We start from the raw sequence: 18,624 nt of genomic DNA on the forward strand, positions 1-18,624 counted from the left end.
CTTCCCCGTTCCGCCCCGCCCCTCTCCGCGCACCTGTCGGGCTGCCCGGCGCAGGCCTAGGGGGCAGCCGCGAGCCGTGGCGGGCGGCGCAGCGTGGGCAGGGCCGGGCCCCCGCCTCGTCCCCGCCGGCACCTGCGGCCCCGCGCCCGTAACCCGGAAGCGGTGCGGCGACGAGGGGAGAGCGCCGGGACATGGCCGCTGCCTGCTCCTGCTGTGCGCCGCGGCCGGCATGGCCCTGAGCGCGGCGACGCGCGGCTGAGCCTCGACCTTGGCGTCCCCTTCCTCCCGCCGGACCCTCCTCCTTCTTCTCCTTCTCCTCCTCCCGTCGCCGCCGCTCGGGGGCTGCTGAGGGCCGCTCGCTGTCTGCGGGGCCGGGGCGGAGCCGGGAAGGGCCGGGGCTGCGAGGGGGCTGCGGGCCTCGGGCCGTGCGGGCGGTGGGTTGCGCGCTGCGAGCTGCCCTCTGTATCCGGGGGCCGGGCCGGGGGCTGCATCCCCCGTAGGGCTGGCGGTGTTTTGTTTGCGGGGGGCAGGTCGTACTCGTGCCGTGTGCGATTTGTGTTTATCGGCTCGTTTGAAAGCTGCGCCGTTCTTGGCGAGCTGTAGTTCTTCAAAGGCGTTGCAGGAGGGCGGCAGGTCGGCCGCTTCGACTCCATCCCAACGCAGGTTAGCTTCTCGCCGGCGTCTCTGATGCCAGAACAAGGCCCCAGAATGAACGGTTTCTCTCTGGGCGAGCTGTGCTGGCTGTTCTGCTGCCCGCCGTGCCCCAGCCGCATCGCTGCCAAGCTGGCCTTCCTGCCCCCGGAGCCCACCTACACCGTGCTGCCCCCCGAGCAGCAGCAGGAGGCTGGGGCGGCCTCTGGGGCTGCCACCCCCACGGGATCGGGCACCTGCAGCCTGCACCTGAGTGAGCGGGCGGACTGGCAGTACTCGCAGCGGGAACTGGACGCCGTGGAAGTGTTCTTCTCCCGCACGGCTCGAGATAACAGGCTGGGCTGCATGTTCGTGCGCTGTGCGCCCACTGGCCGCTACACGCTGCTCTTCTCGCACGGTAATGCTGTGGACCTGGGCCAGATGTGCAGCTTCTACATTGGCCTTGGCTCCCGCATCAACTGCAATGTCTTCTCTTACGACTACTCCGGCTATGGTGTGAGCACCGGCAAGCCCTCTGAGAAAAACCTGTATGCAGACATTGATGCCGCCTGGCAGGCCCTCAGGACAAGGTAAATGTTGGGTGCGAGGTGCTTCAATGTCTGTTTAACCGTAAGAAATGTGGTGTCTGCACAGTTAACTGACCCACTGAGAGGCAGAGGGAAGGGTCTGTAGATGATTTGAGTTACCTTGATGGTGTCAGTGGATGTTCCACCAACAGTTACAGTGATTTGCTAGATAGCTTTTTTTGAAGGATGTCCAAGCCTTCATTCATGAGCTTTTTCTAGATTTAGGGATTTATGCAGACGTATTATGTGTTAGCTGTTGCTCTATCATTATAAATCTTTGTATTGAGCAGAAGGTACTGCACTGATTGCGGATTGAGCTTGCCAGATGCAAAAAAAAAAAATCCTTTTGTTTGAGGTTTCCATTGGTGTAAATGTTTCCCAACGTTTATTGTTCTTAAAAGTAAACCTGCTGAGCCTAGGCTTTGAATTTGGCAGTGGCCTGGCCTGGTGCTTACCAGGAAACTGCTGTCATTCTGCAACGCGTCTGGCATTTTGCACAAGCTCAAGTGATGTGCACATCTTTCTCTTTTGGCAATCAAACTGCTGTTACCAAGTTGGGTAGGGCAGTGAGGTGGAAGGAAAAAATGTTGACGGGTGAGAACTGGGGATTCTGCCAGGTAGAAATGCTGAAGGAGATGGCATCCAAAGGGATGTAGCAGTAATGAGAAGGCTCTGGCAAGGCAGTGTGGTGAGTAGCAGCACGGGGCCTAGATCTTTTGGGAAATCCAGAACAGAGCTGTTTTATCAGACTCCTTGGTGTGTTTGCATGGCATTCCTGGGCTTCTGTCCGCAGAGACCACAAGTGACTTCTGCTGTTGCATAAATGGTTGTTAAAGAATGGAAGAGGGAGCTTGAGAAAGTTTAAGTTCTTGCATTAGGGCAAGAAAAAAGAGCAAAAGATGTCTTCTTTTCTTGGCTCTGTAGCTGTGTAGTTGAACTTGGTTTACATGGAGTAATGTCTGTTTTAGGGATACGTGCCAGCTTCAAAAATAGTGACGGGAGTTGTTACTAATTTAGATAATTGGCTTTTCAAGGATCTAGGGATTGGTCCCTTGTAGAGTCCAGCTGCCTTCTGACATTGGTCAGCCCAAGTCAGTTTAAGATCATTGGGGAATGTTGCCCTCTCATAGCAAGTGTTCTGTCTGCATGGTGACAGACTCTGGGTTCATTTTTTCAATACTCTTAAAAATTAAAAACAAACAAAAAAAAAGATGTTGCTTGAATGTGAGTAATATGGCTTTATGTAAAGAAATAATCTGATAGACTTTGTGCAAAATAGATGATTAGTTATCACTACATTGCATGTGGGTGATGTAAATGAGCTTTAAGAAGGGAGAACTGCTTTGAATAAGCTAGGCCTGATTAATGTTTGTCCTTTAGTGTTTTCTCTCCATCTTACTATTTAGTTGATACCTTTTCAAGAAAACCTTTTATAGCTCTGGAAATGTGCTTTCACATCTGCTTGGAAGCACTCAGGCACGTGGCACATGTTTAAGACCAGGGCAGACCCTGAAACGAGGCAGTCCTTCATTCAGGCCTACTGAGAAGCCTGACCTAGGAGGATGTATGGGAACTGCTGAATGACTGCCTGAACTTCTGACTGACCACCTGAGGCGAGCAGCGAGTCAGCCCTGGGAGCACAGGTGAAGGCAATTCTCCTGTGCTGCCGGAAGGGGTGGAGCCTGGCTGCACCTCTCCCAGACCCATTTAAGAGCTGACTGCCAGTGGGGAAGGATCTCTGCTGGAGATCCCCCTTCTGGAGTTTTGCAGCGAGCTCAGGATGCGGGTAAGAATTCTGTCTATTTTCTTTTTGTTGTGACCTGTTTAGCCAAACTCTTGTTTATTTCATAATTATACCATCTTTATATTCATTAATTATACAGAGGTGATGCCAACGCGTGCCTGGTTTTGCTGTGAGAGGATTGGCTTCTTCTACTTAAGTGTGTCTGAAGGAAGCTTATAATTTTATGTTGGAGTCCTTTCTGTTGTTTCTACAAGTCTGAGGTTTTGTTCTTTTCCTAAATGGCGAGTTGTATTTTGCAAACTCTTGTTGTATTTGTCAGTCTCAGATTTTAGCTCTATACTGGGAGTGCTGCTAGAGCAGCTGTGTTAAAATCATTAGATTTTTGGGAGCCAAAGAGAATATTACAGTGTTTTAGATTCAGTTCACTGAATCTGAAATTGGTTACACTAAAATGTAGACTTTATTAGTTTTGTTTGTTTCTTAGATTCTGACCTCTTAGATGACTTCCACGGTTGTTAGGAGGAAGCGATAATCTTCCTGCTCAGCAGTTCTCTAAACTCTAATGGTGTGAACTTTAAAGGACTGACCACTTTTTTTTTTTAGCTGTTTAATATGTCCAGACAGCTCACTGTTAAGTGAGATGTTCTGGTGTAAAAATACGAGTCTGTCTTCTGAGGTGAAATGTCGTACGATGCTGTTCCTGCTCCAGCAGTTCATTGGTAGCTTCCAAGCTGGCGTGGGGTTTCATTCTCCATGCGAATTTCCAGCGTTTGGCCTGTAGTCATGTGGTAGCGAACTGCAATGTGTAGTTAAAAGTGAAACCTTAAAATAGGAGAGGTTCGCTAGCTATAGAAAGCACTTAGTCATCTGTGCTAAGTTCTGTGGGAAGCTGTTGCTGAATCCACCAGACATTGCACCTGGCAGCAGGAAGGGATCATTAAATGTTGGAAGTGTTAATTCCCTTTTTTTTTTTTTTTAAATGTGCCTGTGAAGTACAACTGATCCTTATAAAATGTAAATTTATCAGTGTGTTTTGAAGGTTGTACTGAGTTGGACAGGAATTTACACTGCACCTGGACAAAACAGATGGCTATCAAGTTCTAGGAATGGTGGTGAACTGTCTGTGGCTACAAACATGCCTGCAAACGTTGACTATATTTTTAAAGGTATTGAAATGAAGATCTTGCTATCACATACTCAGCTGAGTATGAAACCTTCTGTAACAAATGATTATAAAACACTTGGTGAAAAATAGCGTCATTGAGGTTTCGGTTCCATTCAGTTATCAATTTTCTTTGGAGAATCAGTGTCAACTACTCTCCACTCCTTTAGGGCACTGTAAGAGGTAACTTGCTTCCTGTTGATCAGATGAGTTTTAATTGTTAAGTTTGAGTGCTAACTGGCTTCCAGCCTACATAATATGTTGTCATTTAATTTTATCCCCTTGAAATGGCTTTTTGTAGATGTTCCTTGAGATGTTGAACTGTGTAGCGTTGGTTTTAGTTCAAATATCAAATAACTAATCTGGGCTTAAATGTATTTCCATTTGATTAACAAGTGGAATACTAGCGTTTGATAAATGATAGATTTTAATGTATTATTTCAGTACTTCATTCTCAGAACAGATACACTTGAGTCTGTCTTTCAGTCCATTGGTTCACTTCCTTTTTTAACTGGGCAATTGAAATCTGTCTTCTGTCACAATGAAGGGAACTGAATTGTAAAATGGTACAGTGGAATGCAAGGGCTTTTGATAAATGGGTGGCAGTTAGCTTAGAATATTTAATCGTCTTTAAAACTTGTTTAAAAAAAACTCACTACTTTCATTATATGAATATTTTATTATTTCTTATGCTGATTATCTGTCACTTCTTATTGCTGTTTCCTTAGCAGGAATTGGTGGGTAACTTCAGAGGTTGTGTTCATTTAGTTACTCTGCGTTTGCTTCATTCTTCCCCCTTGATTTACCAAATCAGTTTATTTCTGCTTTGATTTTCTGTGTACCAGAATCTTCTCTCATTCGCACTGTCTTGCCCCATATGACCTTGCTTCAGTTCTCTGGATTGAGTACTTTGGCACTCAGGTTCAACCTAATGGCTTTTATTCTGTATAGACCCTTGAAACCCCTTTTAAAGACTCAGCCTTATTTCTTTCTTTCCACTCAGTGCTTCCAGAAGTATTTAATTGAAGAATTTGTAATATGCACTTTGTGTGGATTTGGGAGGAGAGGAGTCATAATTTATTGCAGCGAGGTGGATGTGAAGCATTCAGCATCTTCCCAACATGGTTTATATTAGGAATAAAATTTCTCAGCATAAATGCTGATATAGAAACACAATCAGGATGTAGTATATTAATATCTATTACCGTAAGTATAACTTTTCCCAGAGGATTTTTGCACCTTTCTTTCATCTACTTTCTTTAGTCACCTTCCCAACACTGAAGGGATGTGTGCCCAATTGATGAGAAATGTACTGGTGCAGATTGCTAAATAGCTGAGATTTATTTACTACTTCTATAAATAGATCAAGCACTGAAATTGTAAATGGGTGTGTGTAAATTACAACGGCGCTTTGATTAATCAGGAAACTCAAATTGCATTGTTGTTCAGCTTAGCATTGACTGTAGGCCACGGATGTCTGCTACTGTGTGTGCATATTCCTCAGGTCAAAAACAACAGCATACCTGTGCAGTGAAGGCAGAGGCTTTGATGTAAAGTTAGCAATGTAAATCTTGAGGGTCGAAGACTGTGCTTGGCTCGTTGTGAATGCTGAGAAGAAACAGGTTCCACCCTGCTTCCTTGTTCATGGTGCATCACTTGGTAGGCAGGCTGAAATGGCAGCTGAGTTGTGGATGGTAGAGGGTGAAGGCAAGTGGACAGACTGCATTAATCTGAGTACCTTGTGTTGCCTCTCACTGCTGTTGTCTCTGGCTAAAAATGCTCAGATGTTCTCCTGATGTGCGGTAGGCAGTGTGTGCTCATGTGGTTCCTTGACCTGCTGGTGGTTGAGCCTCATAGATGTGGGTGTGGGTTTAGATTTTGGCATTTTCTGTCATTGACCATAGCAGGCTATTTCCTGTTCCCAGCTTTTTAACGATGTTGACAAAGTGTCCACAAAGGATGATTTAATGTATGCTTCCTAACTTTTAACGAGGCTGTTTTTTAAGGCTTAATCAATTCTACTTGCTGCAGTTGGTACTTCAAGAAAAACGGTGTAGAACTTGTCTTAAAAATAGAATAGTCTGCTGTAGTGTCTGTGATGAGCTGAGATTAATTCAGATGATTAGCATCCCAGGGACAAATACTGACAACTGTTTAAAACAGGTGCTCTGATGTTCAAAGTCACTCCAACTGTTTGTTGAGCTCTGGTGTTGTGTTACGTGAATTAGTCACTGCTGTAAAAGAAAGTACTTCTGTTAAATATTTTCCTACTTCTGTCGGGAGTCTATGTGATCAAAGCATGTTTTAAAGAAAGTGAGATTTTTTTTTCACTGTCAAGAATATTTTGCAACCGGTGTTATATGGGCAGAAAACTAAGCTGCCGAAGAACCTTTGGGTAATGATATTTGTCATCCTGAGTTTGGATGGTCTTAAAGGCAGCCGTTGAAGGAGGATGTTAGATAACACCACTGTAGGAGGGTCGTGGGCCGGGTGTCAGCATCACCAGGGCATCAAACGTAAAGGATGCAGGGGCTGTGGTGCTAAATCCCACATGCTGAAGCGCTGGCTCAACCTCAGAAACAACAACGGATCCCTCCAAAATGCAGCCTCTGTCCTTTGGTACTGGCTTATTTTTGTGCTGTTTGTTTCCAGGCACTGGGCTGAGTTTGCAGTAGCTCATTGCTTGTGGATGCAAGTGGAAAGAACAAATGGAAAAAAAGAAAACAACAGTTAATAGCTCTGTCCAGGATTGTGGATACCTGGGAATGCAGTTAGAGTAACATTTTAAGCTACAGAATCGAGCTGGCGTCTAGCTGGTTTTGTGAGGAAAAGCTTGCACTTCCTGAGCAAAGTTATTTATATTTCTGTATGAGATGAAGAAAGCAGGTGGGTTCTTTGGTTTTCAGGTTTTTTTGGTTCTGTTCTGCTTCCTCATGCAGAGATGCTCAAGCACAAAGGGGATGCCAAGCAATTAGCCTTTTGGAGCCTCGCTGTTGTAGCATATGTCTGAATTGCTGCTTTGGTTTTAAGGTGAGGTTTGTATGGTGGAGAAAGGCAATGTGATTATAGTAACTTTGATATTGAAATCCTGTCCCAAGTGTGCTTTTAAGAAAAATAGCAGGAAACTAGTTCTGCAGTTGCACTCTGTGTTGACTTGAAGACAAAATTACTTGAAGACTTGAAGTCTCAAAATTACGTAGCACTAATTAAATGGACAAGTAACATTGCTATATTTTTCTTCAAAGCCAGCAATGCATTTAATGAATAAGTGACAGTCCCTTCTGCCTTCCTTCTCAGAAATAAATCAATTACAAGACTGTGTTGGAAGAAGTTGATATGAGCCATAAAGTAACTTACAGATATGTTGAAGATAGCATGCTCACACGCTAGCACACATTCCAGGATCGCTTTGCTAATTAGCACCTAAAAAGGGCAGAATTTCCTCTCTGGTGATTAACTTTAGTTCATTTCAGTTGCCACTGCACTTTGGAGAAATTAAAATACCGTATCCATGTATAAGGTGAGGTGCACGCTGTGGTTTCTTGAATCTCAGGAAGGTACAAGAGCTCTCAGTGTGTGTTGATTGCTTCTTCATGTTAATTTAAGCCTGCGCTGACTGCTTATACTGACCTGATGTGTAAACAATTAAGGATTATTTTGTCTAGTTCAAACTCAGGTTTGTTGTGGGCTCAAACATAAACCTCATGCCTGTAGAAAAATCAGCGTGTAATTGAGATCAGTAGAGACTGGTGTAGTGAATAAGCAATGATTTTTTGGCTCGCTTGCTTTCCAGTTCTTGGATGAGCAGCATACCCCAGTCCCGTGTGTTCAACCTGACAGCGAAGCGGAATTTCATTGCTGCTGTCAAACTGCATGTTTTGTTGGTTGTGGGAGGCCTTTTGCTTTTGTTTTTCCACCTAGTACAGTGTGTGAGCAATCGCATGTAGCCCAACTCTGTGCTGTGCAGCAGGATCCTGCTCCTTTCCATCCGTCTTCCTTCCCTTGGTTTCACGTATTCCAAGGAGCACTCGTGTCTGTGGGGAAATCCCTACAGTATTGAAATAAATCTATAACATGGTAATGACAAAAAGGAAATTCTATGTGGGTTTGTGAAAAATGGTGACGTGGAAGATGAGGTTTTGAGTCTGCCTCAAAGTGCAGAAGGAAGCATTGAAATTAAACATGATCTCTAACTGCTGTAGCTGTGGTTTTTGTGTGGCAGATTTCTTAGAGAAACTTCATTTGTGCTTGTCTGGAAGTAATATTATTTATTGGTAGTCTTTGGAAATTGTTTCTAGGTACATCTTTCAAGATGAAATTCCTTTTTTGGCTGTTGATTAGAAATTAGTTATGTTAGGCATATACCCCAAACTGTCTAACATACGTTACCAAGTCTATTTTGAAATTCCTGCTTACGTATCGAAATGTTACTTTAAAACTTTGACTCTTGTGAGCCCTGTTTATCAGCCAAGGCATGCTGCTGGAGCAGGCTGGATATATCAGTGTCTGGCAGGGAGCCCTTCTCAAGGCATGCCGTGTCAGTCAGTAGCTCCCACAGACTTCATAAAAATAATTTTTGTATAGGATACGGCCAAATTTCTCAAGGTCCTGGTGTGTTAGAACAGTTAGATGTGACTGTGTAATGTAGCATGTTTGCTTCTTTGCACGTACAGCCAATAGACGTGGGGTAATGAGTAATGGGACCTGAGGAGTCTGAACATTCTGTGATGGACTTGAGTGTGTTTCTCAGGAAAGCGTGCTTTCAGTAACATGGCTTGCAATGTTCCTCTCTCAACGAGAGGGTTGTTTAGAAAAGGGTTTGCTCAGATTGTAAGATCTTTCTGGGCATTCTTTGCTGCTGACTTGTGGTCAGCTTTGCTTTGGATGTTCTATGAGAACTTGAAAAATGGTGTTCAGTAGCAGCAAAGCAGCAAGAATGGCTGTAAGTTCTTTCCCGTATAAGAGAAACTGAGATACAGCTGAGTTTATGTCATTATTATTCTATGATATTTAAGGCTTATTTATAGTAATTAAAATAGAGGATCTGCCTTGGGAAAGGTCATTTGTCTTAACTATTTCATGTACTTTATTTTGCTTATAATAAGACTTGCAATTTATTTTCAGAGCCAACAGTAATATGGGACTAAACTTCTGTTGAGGATTTTGCATTTGTGGTATACAAACCATCTACACTTCAAAGGAATTTTTAGTACTTAACTTGCCCTTCCGAACGTTGGGCCCACTTGTTTGTACAGATCTTAATCTTTGTCCTCTCTCTGTGGAGTCCTCACCAACATGTGATGAATTTGAGTAGGATGAATGTCTAACAGCCTTGGGAAAGGGACACCTTTCAAGAAAATGGGCTTGGTGTTGAAGTGTGTCCTCAAGGGCCAAATTTAGAAAACTTTTCTCCAAAGTGCTGTTTGTTCCTTATAGCTTAATTTCTCATAGAAGTATGTGTATGTCCTGCTGGGTGTGGTGCTTTTTATATTTTTGGTTCATTTTAAGAAGGTAATTCAGCATAGTATTTATTTTGGAGGTGTTTTCCTGGACAACTTGTTACCTTGAGGCAGTTGGCCAAAAGCCAGACTGATTTCTGCTTTCCTAAGTCTGGGATAGAACTGAACTTGTAAATGGAGTTGCATTGTGCATGTTCTTCCTAATATATTTTTTGTTGATCCCTACTGTGGAAGCTTTTCTATTTTCCTATTGCATTGTAGCTTCTGTGTATCTTAGTAATGCTACAGAAAACTGTTGCGTTTCGGTCTGGATATGACCATCTTATCAAACCTTACCAGCTGTAAAAGTACCAAGTTGGAGGAAGAGGTGGGGTGGAGTTTCAACTACAGTTTTACTATTCTAATGGCTACTAGTTTATGAACATGTAACCTTTGCCTCAGACCAGTTAATGATTACACCATAGGTTGCAGGCATCGCTTTGGAACAAGAAACGCCCTTTCAGGAGTCAGTGCAGCAGTTGGTGGTACGAGTGGTGTTTCACCCAGGGCCAGACCAGTATGCCTAAAAGGTCCTAATTCCTGCTGGATCTCTGCCAGATTTCAAGCTATTACTTTGCTATGCAGTAGTTGGCTTTGAAATAACAAAATCATTTTAATTTATATTTGCTTTAACAAAGAACAGAGATGCCAGTAGTTTAAGGATGTACTTGAATATGATTTAAATTCAGCCTGAATTCTTGGTGTAAAAAGTGAGATTGTCATAAATCCTCAGCATTGACCTAAATTTGTGAAGGGTGAGAGGCTGCAAGGCTTCCTTGGTCTATTGAATTCTTCTCTAGCCTTCTATAATTCTGCTGAGACTGAGCAAGCTGGTGCCAAATACACCATCCTTCCAAATTGCATGCCCTTCTGTCAGAGCTCATCTGAGATCTGTACTCGCTTTGTGTGGGACACTGTACAGATGCTATTTATACAAATAAGAACTGGCATCTTCCAATTATTTCAGGAAATTACCCTTTCCATCCAAAAATCCAGTTTAATAATGACCATAATGAAGGGTGTTAAACCTGAGGATCTTGGATGTTTCCTGTCTGGATGTAGTCTGAAACTTGTTGCGTTACAGAACAGGGAAATCTGAAGCAGAGATGATAATATTTGATTATTGTAATTAGTCTCTTTGGCTGGACATTCACAGCAATTTTCTGTTTTCTTTTTAATTTCAAAGTAAGCGTTAATTTGGAACAACGTTAGTGTTAACTTAGCTCACTGTTACTGGGATTTTGAAGGGGAAAGGGACTCGATTTAGAAAGCATCGTTTGTCACTTAAGGCTTCTCTCTTCTTTCCGCTGCTCCCAGTGCTTCTGTGCAATGCTCTGTTGTGAGCTGCCTTCTTTTCTGCCCTTTGCTATAAAGCTGATCAAAATTCTGATCCAATTTTCTCTTAAATATTATGTTAAAATTCTCATTACGTATTTCTGATTTGCCTCTGTCTTGAGAGCTTTGTGGTACTGGGAGGGAGGGAAAAACTTTCTTTTTAAATAACTGAATATGAAAAGTGTGTGTTGATAGGAAATGCAGCAGCAGCAGCTTGTAACTAAATGTTCAACTCCAGAAAACCTACACTGCTAAAATGTTACTGACCAAATGGCTGCGTGGCTAAAGTAGGCATCAATACACCAACTCTTCCAGGCACAACACTATTACCTATCATTTCAGAAATAGAAACTCCATCAGCACAAGGCTCCTTCATGCTGTGCTTATTTGCTGGTAGGCAGTTAAGTGCTGGCGTGGCACAAACTGGAACTGCTGGCATTTCTTCCTGCAGAACCAGTTGTTCTCAGGTGGTACTGCAAATAAGTAGGGAACCTGTTTGGTTTACCAGAATTGCATCACAAATGTGGAGGCAAATAGGACACAAGCTGCTTCTTTTTGCTCCTTTTATTTGTTTATGTATTTTTTATTTCTAAACTATGCCTGCAGGTCAGTATCTACCTTAGCATCAGCTGGAGTAATGCACTTAAGTGATTGCACTAACAGATGTCCTTGATCCCTACTGCTACTTTGGAGTGGCTGTCTCATAACTGCCAACATCTTTTTCCTGTTCCTCAACCTTTTCCCTCAAGAAGTCTTTGACAAAAAGATTACAGAAGCAATTGGCCCTGTGGAGTAGATATGGCACTGGTGAGGAAAACAAAGTACACAACAGGCATGCTGTTTGACCATTAAAACCTCTGGCTTTGCATGGTGTAGACAAAATGCCTTTTACTCCACAGAAGCTCAAATCATGCCAAATAAGAGCTGGATAAACTGAAACACTTGATCTGATTTCAGCACTGTGTTTTCTGATGACTTTAGAAAAGTTAGGAAAAAGGGAGTGCTTTTCTGAACATACTGAAGTACTGATTCCATTTCCTGGATTAACACTTGTTACTTTAAAATGGATAAAATTTAGTGGCTTAATGGGGTTTTTTTGCTTGTAATTCAATGCAGGCATCTGTTTGTGTAATAAATGAATGATTTGGTGCTGTGTCTAATTCCTAGAGAGCACAATGCAGGTTTCAGCACTGCTTCTACCAAACACATGGGAGAATTGCTGACTCTGTGCTCAGTGGTTCAGAATTGCAAGCAGTAGCTACTGGGGAAAAAGGGAGGAGGGATTTTAGCCCCAGGTTTGTGAGGATGAGGGCTTTGGCTAGGAAATTGATTTTAAGCTCTGAACTAGTTATCTGTGTCTGCTGCCTTAGAACATCTGGTGCTGTTAATCCTGGTGATTGCTGTATATGTTTTTAATCATCTCATCTTTATATTGACAGTTAGAGAGATCTGAACATTGAATGTGTTAAAAGTTCATTAAAGGAATGTGCAGAAGAAAAAAATCAAGTGTCACACCAACATTTAAATTTCTGTTGCTTTATAATGCATAGATTCTGTGTAGCAGCCTTTAATTCTGGTCATCCCATTTTTGGGTGACAAGAACGGAATGATGAGAGGATGCTTCAGCTGTATGCAGCTTCCCATTTGTGTGGTACTGCAATGTAAATTAATTTTTTTTTTTTCTTTTTAAGATCAGCAAAGAAGCTGCACATAGTTAAACTGAGAGGAGGGTTTGGGTATTTTTGCTTGTTTGGTAGTACAAGAAGGTTGGTCTTTGTCATCAACATGAAGTGAATGCTCAAGATCCATTTATTTGTAAAGGCAGTACGGGCTGCTCTGAGATCCGATTTTGCACACCACAGCAGAGGGGAATTGATGAGTCTGATTTTCAAGTCAGAGTGCCAAGAAATGATGAGAAATGAAGAACACTGAGATTTTCTTCTTTCTGCAAAAACATTGGAAAAACATTTTCTACCAATAGATTGCTTTCATGAAATGACTTTGTGCTTCCATTTGGCAGTTATCGCTCTTGCTTTCTGTTAAAATATTTAACAAATGAAGCTGAAAATGGATGATAGAAAGCAAGAGAGTGGTATTTCTCTGTGAGGATGTGAATATTCTTTACTCTGAAAGCAGATGCTTAAGTGCATACAGATTCACACTGCAATAAAGCTCGGTGTTTGCAGCACTTAGAAAACTGATGTGTTTTCTCCACTTAGCTGAGGGTGAGGAGAAATAAAGGTCACAGTGTCATTTATCCAAGTAGGATTTCTTCCACTTGAGGATTCACAGGATATGTCAGTGCAGGGGAAGTGTCAAATGTTTTGATTTTCAAATCAAAAGGGGACGTTGCCTTTCTTCTTTATTTCTGTGGAAGTGGTTTCAGAGTAACTCCAAGAAAGGTGAGCTATTTCCTGAGGATTGAAGAGGCAGGATGTGTGGTCTCCTAGATACAAGGGCTGCGGCTCCTCTTCACTTAGCTTCCGCATTGAGCCCCTAGATGTCTGTTTGAGGTGCTGCTGGCTTTTGAGAGCTATCTTTGCCTTATTGAATAACTTTGTTTGCTCTTCTGTAGTGCATGAATGAGCATATTAATCTAACTATACAAGGAACGCTGCTGCCAGCTGAGTCATCTTCATATAATGTTTGTCCATAAAATATTCATGTAACAGGGACAGCTGCATCCTTCTGCAGTCCGTTCTTTTTAGAATTCCTAGGACTGCTCATAGATACCAGTTGTTTTTGCAGCAGAACCTCTCTGCTGCCCTCCCTTTCTGCCCCTTGTGGTCCTTTTAATCCCTTTCTGCTGAAGACTCGAATCGCTACTAGAGCAGCACTGATGGGATGGGAAGCAGCAGCACATCCAGGCTGTGTAATCCTTATCCATTCCAGCCCCCATGAATTCTTTAGACTCTGGCTTTGGTGTTTGGTGAGAGAGACTGCATTCAGATTTCCAGGGGTTTGAAGAACAGTCTGAAAATGGCTTTAACTTTGTCTGCTCTAAATGGATTTCAGATACAAGCATCTGCCGTTTGTTGAGGCTGTTTGCCTTGTTTGTTCCCTGCTGTTGGCATTATGGAGATAATGGTGAAAAGCTTTATCAACTTGTTTTCTGAATACAGTTACAAATTTCTGTGACATAAGAAGAATACTGAATCAGTGCCACATACTTGATAAACTGTAAGTTATACCAAACAGTTGCAGCAAACCTGGTCACTTAACGGGGTTGATCTTTTGCCTTTATCTTTTAAGAGAGCAGCATGTTTTCAGATGATATTTTGCCTACATATTCTAATATAGTCTGAAACTAAATAGAGGAGTATCAGAGAAAACTGGAAAGCCAACACAGCACTGACACAGGCACATGAGAAAGCTGGTTAGTTTCCTTTGAATTCAGCAGTGGGATTATTACGTGAGTAGTTCTAGAGCATGAGTGATCTGCTTTTTTCCCTTCCCCCCGCGTAGCCTTCCTAATACTGGTCTCCCAAAGGATTAATTCCAGCATGGCACACCATTTAACTCTTCTGGAGCATCAAGACAATTGCTTTTACAAGTGCTCACATGTACTCCTATTTTGAGATCTTGTTTTGGAGATGCCTTTTTTTAATTTAATGTGTATATATCTAATCTATGCAAACCTAAAAGTTTTAGGTGCTATTTGGAGTTTGGTCACCATTTAAGGTTAGCCTTGTTTTCTTGAGATGATAAAAACCTACTCAAGAGCATTCAGTTAAATCCAAGTGTTGCTGTGAAGTTTTTGTCACCAGCTTTGACTAGTTTGCTTTCTAATTGTACCAGGTGGGCTGTGTGCTGACTGGGAAAGAAGAGGAAAAATCCTGTGTGTAGGGGCTTTGTATTGTCTAAATTAAGACACCTGAGTAACTTCATCAGGGATATATTTAGGGGAGAAAATCTATACGTGACCCTGCACGAGGACAGGATGCTTGCTCAGCTTATATGCCTATGCAGTGATAGCAGTATTTTCAGAAAATAGAGCCAGACGTTCTCAAATTCACTGGTGCCACTCTTTTTTTTTTTTGTTTGTTTTTGTTTTCTTCCCTGTTCTGGGTTGCATGCTTCAGCAATTATTCCCTGCTCTGAGAGCAGCTGAAGTGATGGAAGGGCAGAACTGTCTGCGATGGGTGGAACAGCAGCAGCTCAGGTCAGAAGCCATTGCACTGCTTCTCAGATAAGTAATCCCAGCTCATGAGTCAGAGGCTTAAGACTTTAATAGATGCAGCTCTTGGCAATTAGTGCTGGAGGAGGATGGCCTTGAACCGTGTTGCATGATGTTACAAATAGGGAAGGTGAGGGAAATACTCCAGGAAGTTAATTCAGTGTCTCCTGTAAAGAGGAGTCAGGGTAAGAGCAGTATATTTGAGACTTAGTCGAGATGTCAGAGGTGCCCCAACAAACAGGTGGGAGTACTGAGAGAATAACACAGTGCTTCTGAACAGAAATGCTTGGAGAGTTGTGAGCTTGCTTCTTTCAGACCTGTGTTATTCCCTTTTCCACAGTGGAGCCAGGGGAGGCAAGGGCAGCAGGATGGGCTGGAAGGGCAGCCAGCACACGTTGGCTTGCTGTGAGTTCTCAGCATCAGAAGTCAGGCAGGGCTCTCCTGAGCTTTTCAAGCAATTGAAATGTGAGAAGCAGCTATGAACACAGAACTGGTGGGACTGCATAACCCGAGTTGATATTTGCACTTTTAAAGAAATGTTTCCTATGGAATCAGATTTTTTTTTTTTTTTTCCCCAAGAGCACTTTCTATACTTGTAGGCACATACCTTGGTTTTTGTATAGAAAGATATTGCATTTTCATGCATGGATATCATCAAATCTTGTTCTTACAACACGGGTGTTCTATAACAATCCTTTTAAGAGTACAGTTTTAGGAAGCATTTAATCTTTATTTTTTCTCCAGCTTTTGAGGGCAGGATATCCAGAGTGGAAGTGCAGGCTTCTTGTTACAGGCTGTCAAACTTTAAGATATTAAAGTGCTCTAAATGTTTACGTATCTTAGCTCTGTTGTATTACAAAACATGCGGTATGATGTGCATGGCTGAAATGAAGGTACCACAACAGGATAGAGATGAGAGAGAAGCTGGGGGTGCAGGTAATAAACTCCTCATTCCAGAAGGTACTGTGGAGCTTCTCTGTGAAAGTGACAGAACTTTCTTTGCTGTAACAAGTTACTTAAATGCACCTCAGATTGGCTATATAGATATTGTACACTGGTTACAGTAGAGAGTATATAATGGAATATAGCTGACTGTTTTTTGTGAATTATTGATGGTGTGGTCAACAGATTGTTCTTAGAGGCCAGTGAAGGTTTCCTATCTTTGATAAATAAAGCTTAATACTTCTCTCTTGCGTGTTTATTTGCTACTGACCAACTTAATTAAATGCAAAATACTTTTTTAAAGCAACTCCAGTGCTCTGTTTTTAAACTAACTTAAGTGAGAGATTCATTTTAGTGTGCCGTCCACCCATTGTATCTTGTGACTAAATGGTGTAAATCAAAGCTGCTGTAAGAAAGCACTTAGGAGGAGCAAGAAACTATGGAGAGTGGGGAAATACTTGTCTTCAAAACCTTAACCAGGTGGCATGGTGCTGGCTTCAGAGCTGTAGTTGATTTCTAAAGTTGTCAATCAAGGAAGCAAATACAGTTGAATGTATGTTTGTGTTTAACTCTTGCTTCTGTTGTTACATTGTCTTTCCCTTTCCAGTGGTTTTGACTGTATTCACTTCTGTGAGCGGAGAGTTGAAATGAGGCTTGAAGAGCTTTAGTGATAAAGATCTCAAATAGTGCTAAAGTGTCAAAGTGTGCCTGTTTCTTTGAAGGAGAGAGCAAGTTAACAAGGGCTATGATATGTGCTGGTTATAGGCTTCTTTGAGTGTCCAGAGGATGGTAACGCATAGATTCTTTACCGTTACTTCTACATCAACTAAGCTTAGTGTCTCTCTCTTCCCTTGCAGTGAGTACATGTGAGAAGTTGGTTGAAACCCTTAATTGCAGGGCACCGTGGTCAGAAAGTTCCATTAATCATTGAAACTGATTTTTCACATTTCTCAGAACGTGTTTCAGATGTCATCATGCCAGACACAGCGGGCTTGGATTCTTCACCAAGTGCAGCAGAGGGCACCTCTTTCTGTTATGTGGAGATGCTGCTTCTCTTTTTGTTCTGCAACATGTGTATAATCTTACTTTCAAAAAGTTAAATATAAATCACAGTTTCATCATAAGCAGAAGACAAAACCTGTGCTCCTGACATCACATTAGTTTGCTTCCTATTAGCTGTTCTGTCCTGCTTTCTTGAGCAGCCAATGTCTTTAACAACAGACAAACTGAAGAAAAGCCCATGGGACTAATTGAGGAAAGTGTCCCCTTCCTCTCATTGTGTGAGCGTGCACTGAGTGTTGGAGTGTTATTCATCTCAGTGTTGTGCAATAGTGGAATGATAAAGATACGAGTTGCAACAGAAGGCTCGGCCACATCACTGCTCATTTTTCAGTGGCCTTTTTGCTGACTTTGTTTCAGTATGAGAGAATGAATGATGGTGAAGGCAGTGCTGTGTTGTTCTCTCACACCAGTATGCCCATGATGTGGGTTCCCGATTAAATGTGCAAGTAGTTTTACTGGAAATTTATTTCTGTGTATCTTGTGTTGCTATCTGGAGGGGAAAAAAAACCCAACAACTCCATCTTGCAGAAACAACTGTTTCAAAGCCAGGCCTTTATACATAATAGCTAGTTCATGTGGTAGACAAACAGGCAGCCTGACATAAACAGAACACCAGAGTTCAGTATGCAACTGTATTGGGGGGTTGGGGGTCATGCTATAAATACAATTGAGCTCTCAGTGCGGGAGAAAACAAGAGGTCTTTCTTGGCACCTCTTTATAAATAAATAAAACAGTGAGCACGGTATGTGTGTTTTCTGCCCTGTCTTCTGTATCCCATTTAGCTTCAGTTCAGCTAGATTGGAAGAGACTTCCAGAACGTGGATTTGCAGAAGTCTTTCCCAGCTGATGGTGCACACCACCGATTATTTTGTTATCCTCTGTTTCTCTTTTGTTTCTGCCTAAAGAATGCTCAAAAAAATTAGAGTGGCTAGATGCACTCTGCATTTGTTGAGTGGTCTCTGCTATAAGATCATGAGCTATAAATGGGTGTGAGGAAGAGCCTGATTTATGACTAGGAGCAGATGGGCTGTAGAGTGGACCTGCTTCCTGCCAGGGTACAGGGCTGTGGCATGGCTGGGCTGGCAGCAGGATGGTGGTAACATGGTGCAAAATGAGCACGTGGCAGTGCTGTACATGGTGTGGAATTCTACAACCATAAAGGTAGCAAAATTGGAGAAGGAACACACTTGTACTGGGGAATCTGGAAAAAATGAAATGTTTTCCTTGTTAAAATATGGCATCTTCAGGCACTAAGTAATTTAAGATCCCATTTGGATGGGGAAAAAAGTTTGTTCTATTTGGAGGAGCTAACATTCTAAGGAATTTATTTAAAAATAATAAATCAACCCCTATCGTAAAGCTACTGATGTAGAGCTTTATAAATCTATTCACTTTATGTCAAACAGTAATCCTTATTGTTTACAGGAAAACATGCTGGTCTTATCCTCAGTGAGAAGCCCCTCTGAGCACTTAAGTGCAGGAAATGG

The 18,624-nt window shown here is 42.3% G+C and overlaps 1 protein-coding gene across 1 annotated transcript in view; it reads left to right on the forward strand.

The window, feature by feature from the left end:
* Positions 1 to 465: 465 nt before the first annotated feature.
* ABHD17C (abhydrolase domain containing 17C, depalmitoylase) overlaps positions 466 to 18,624 on the forward strand; it is a 31,178-nt gene continuing 13,019 nt past the window's right edge. Inside the window, exon 1 of the mRNA XM_052672511.1 lies at positions 466 to 1,220. Coding sequence (XP_052528471.1) covers positions 688 to 1,220 — 533 coding nt within the window. The 5' untranslated portion in view covers positions 466 to 687. The remainder of the gene's footprint in view (positions 1,221 to 18,624) is intronic.

This window comes from Tympanuchus pallidicinctus, unplaced genomic scaffold (genome assembly GCF_026119805.1).
Source record: "Tympanuchus pallidicinctus isolate F22 unplaced genomic scaffold, pur_lepc_1.0 scaffold12, whole genome shotgun sequence".
NCBI lineage: Eukaryota > Metazoa > Chordata > Aves > Galliformes > Phasianidae > Tympanuchus > Tympanuchus pallidicinctus.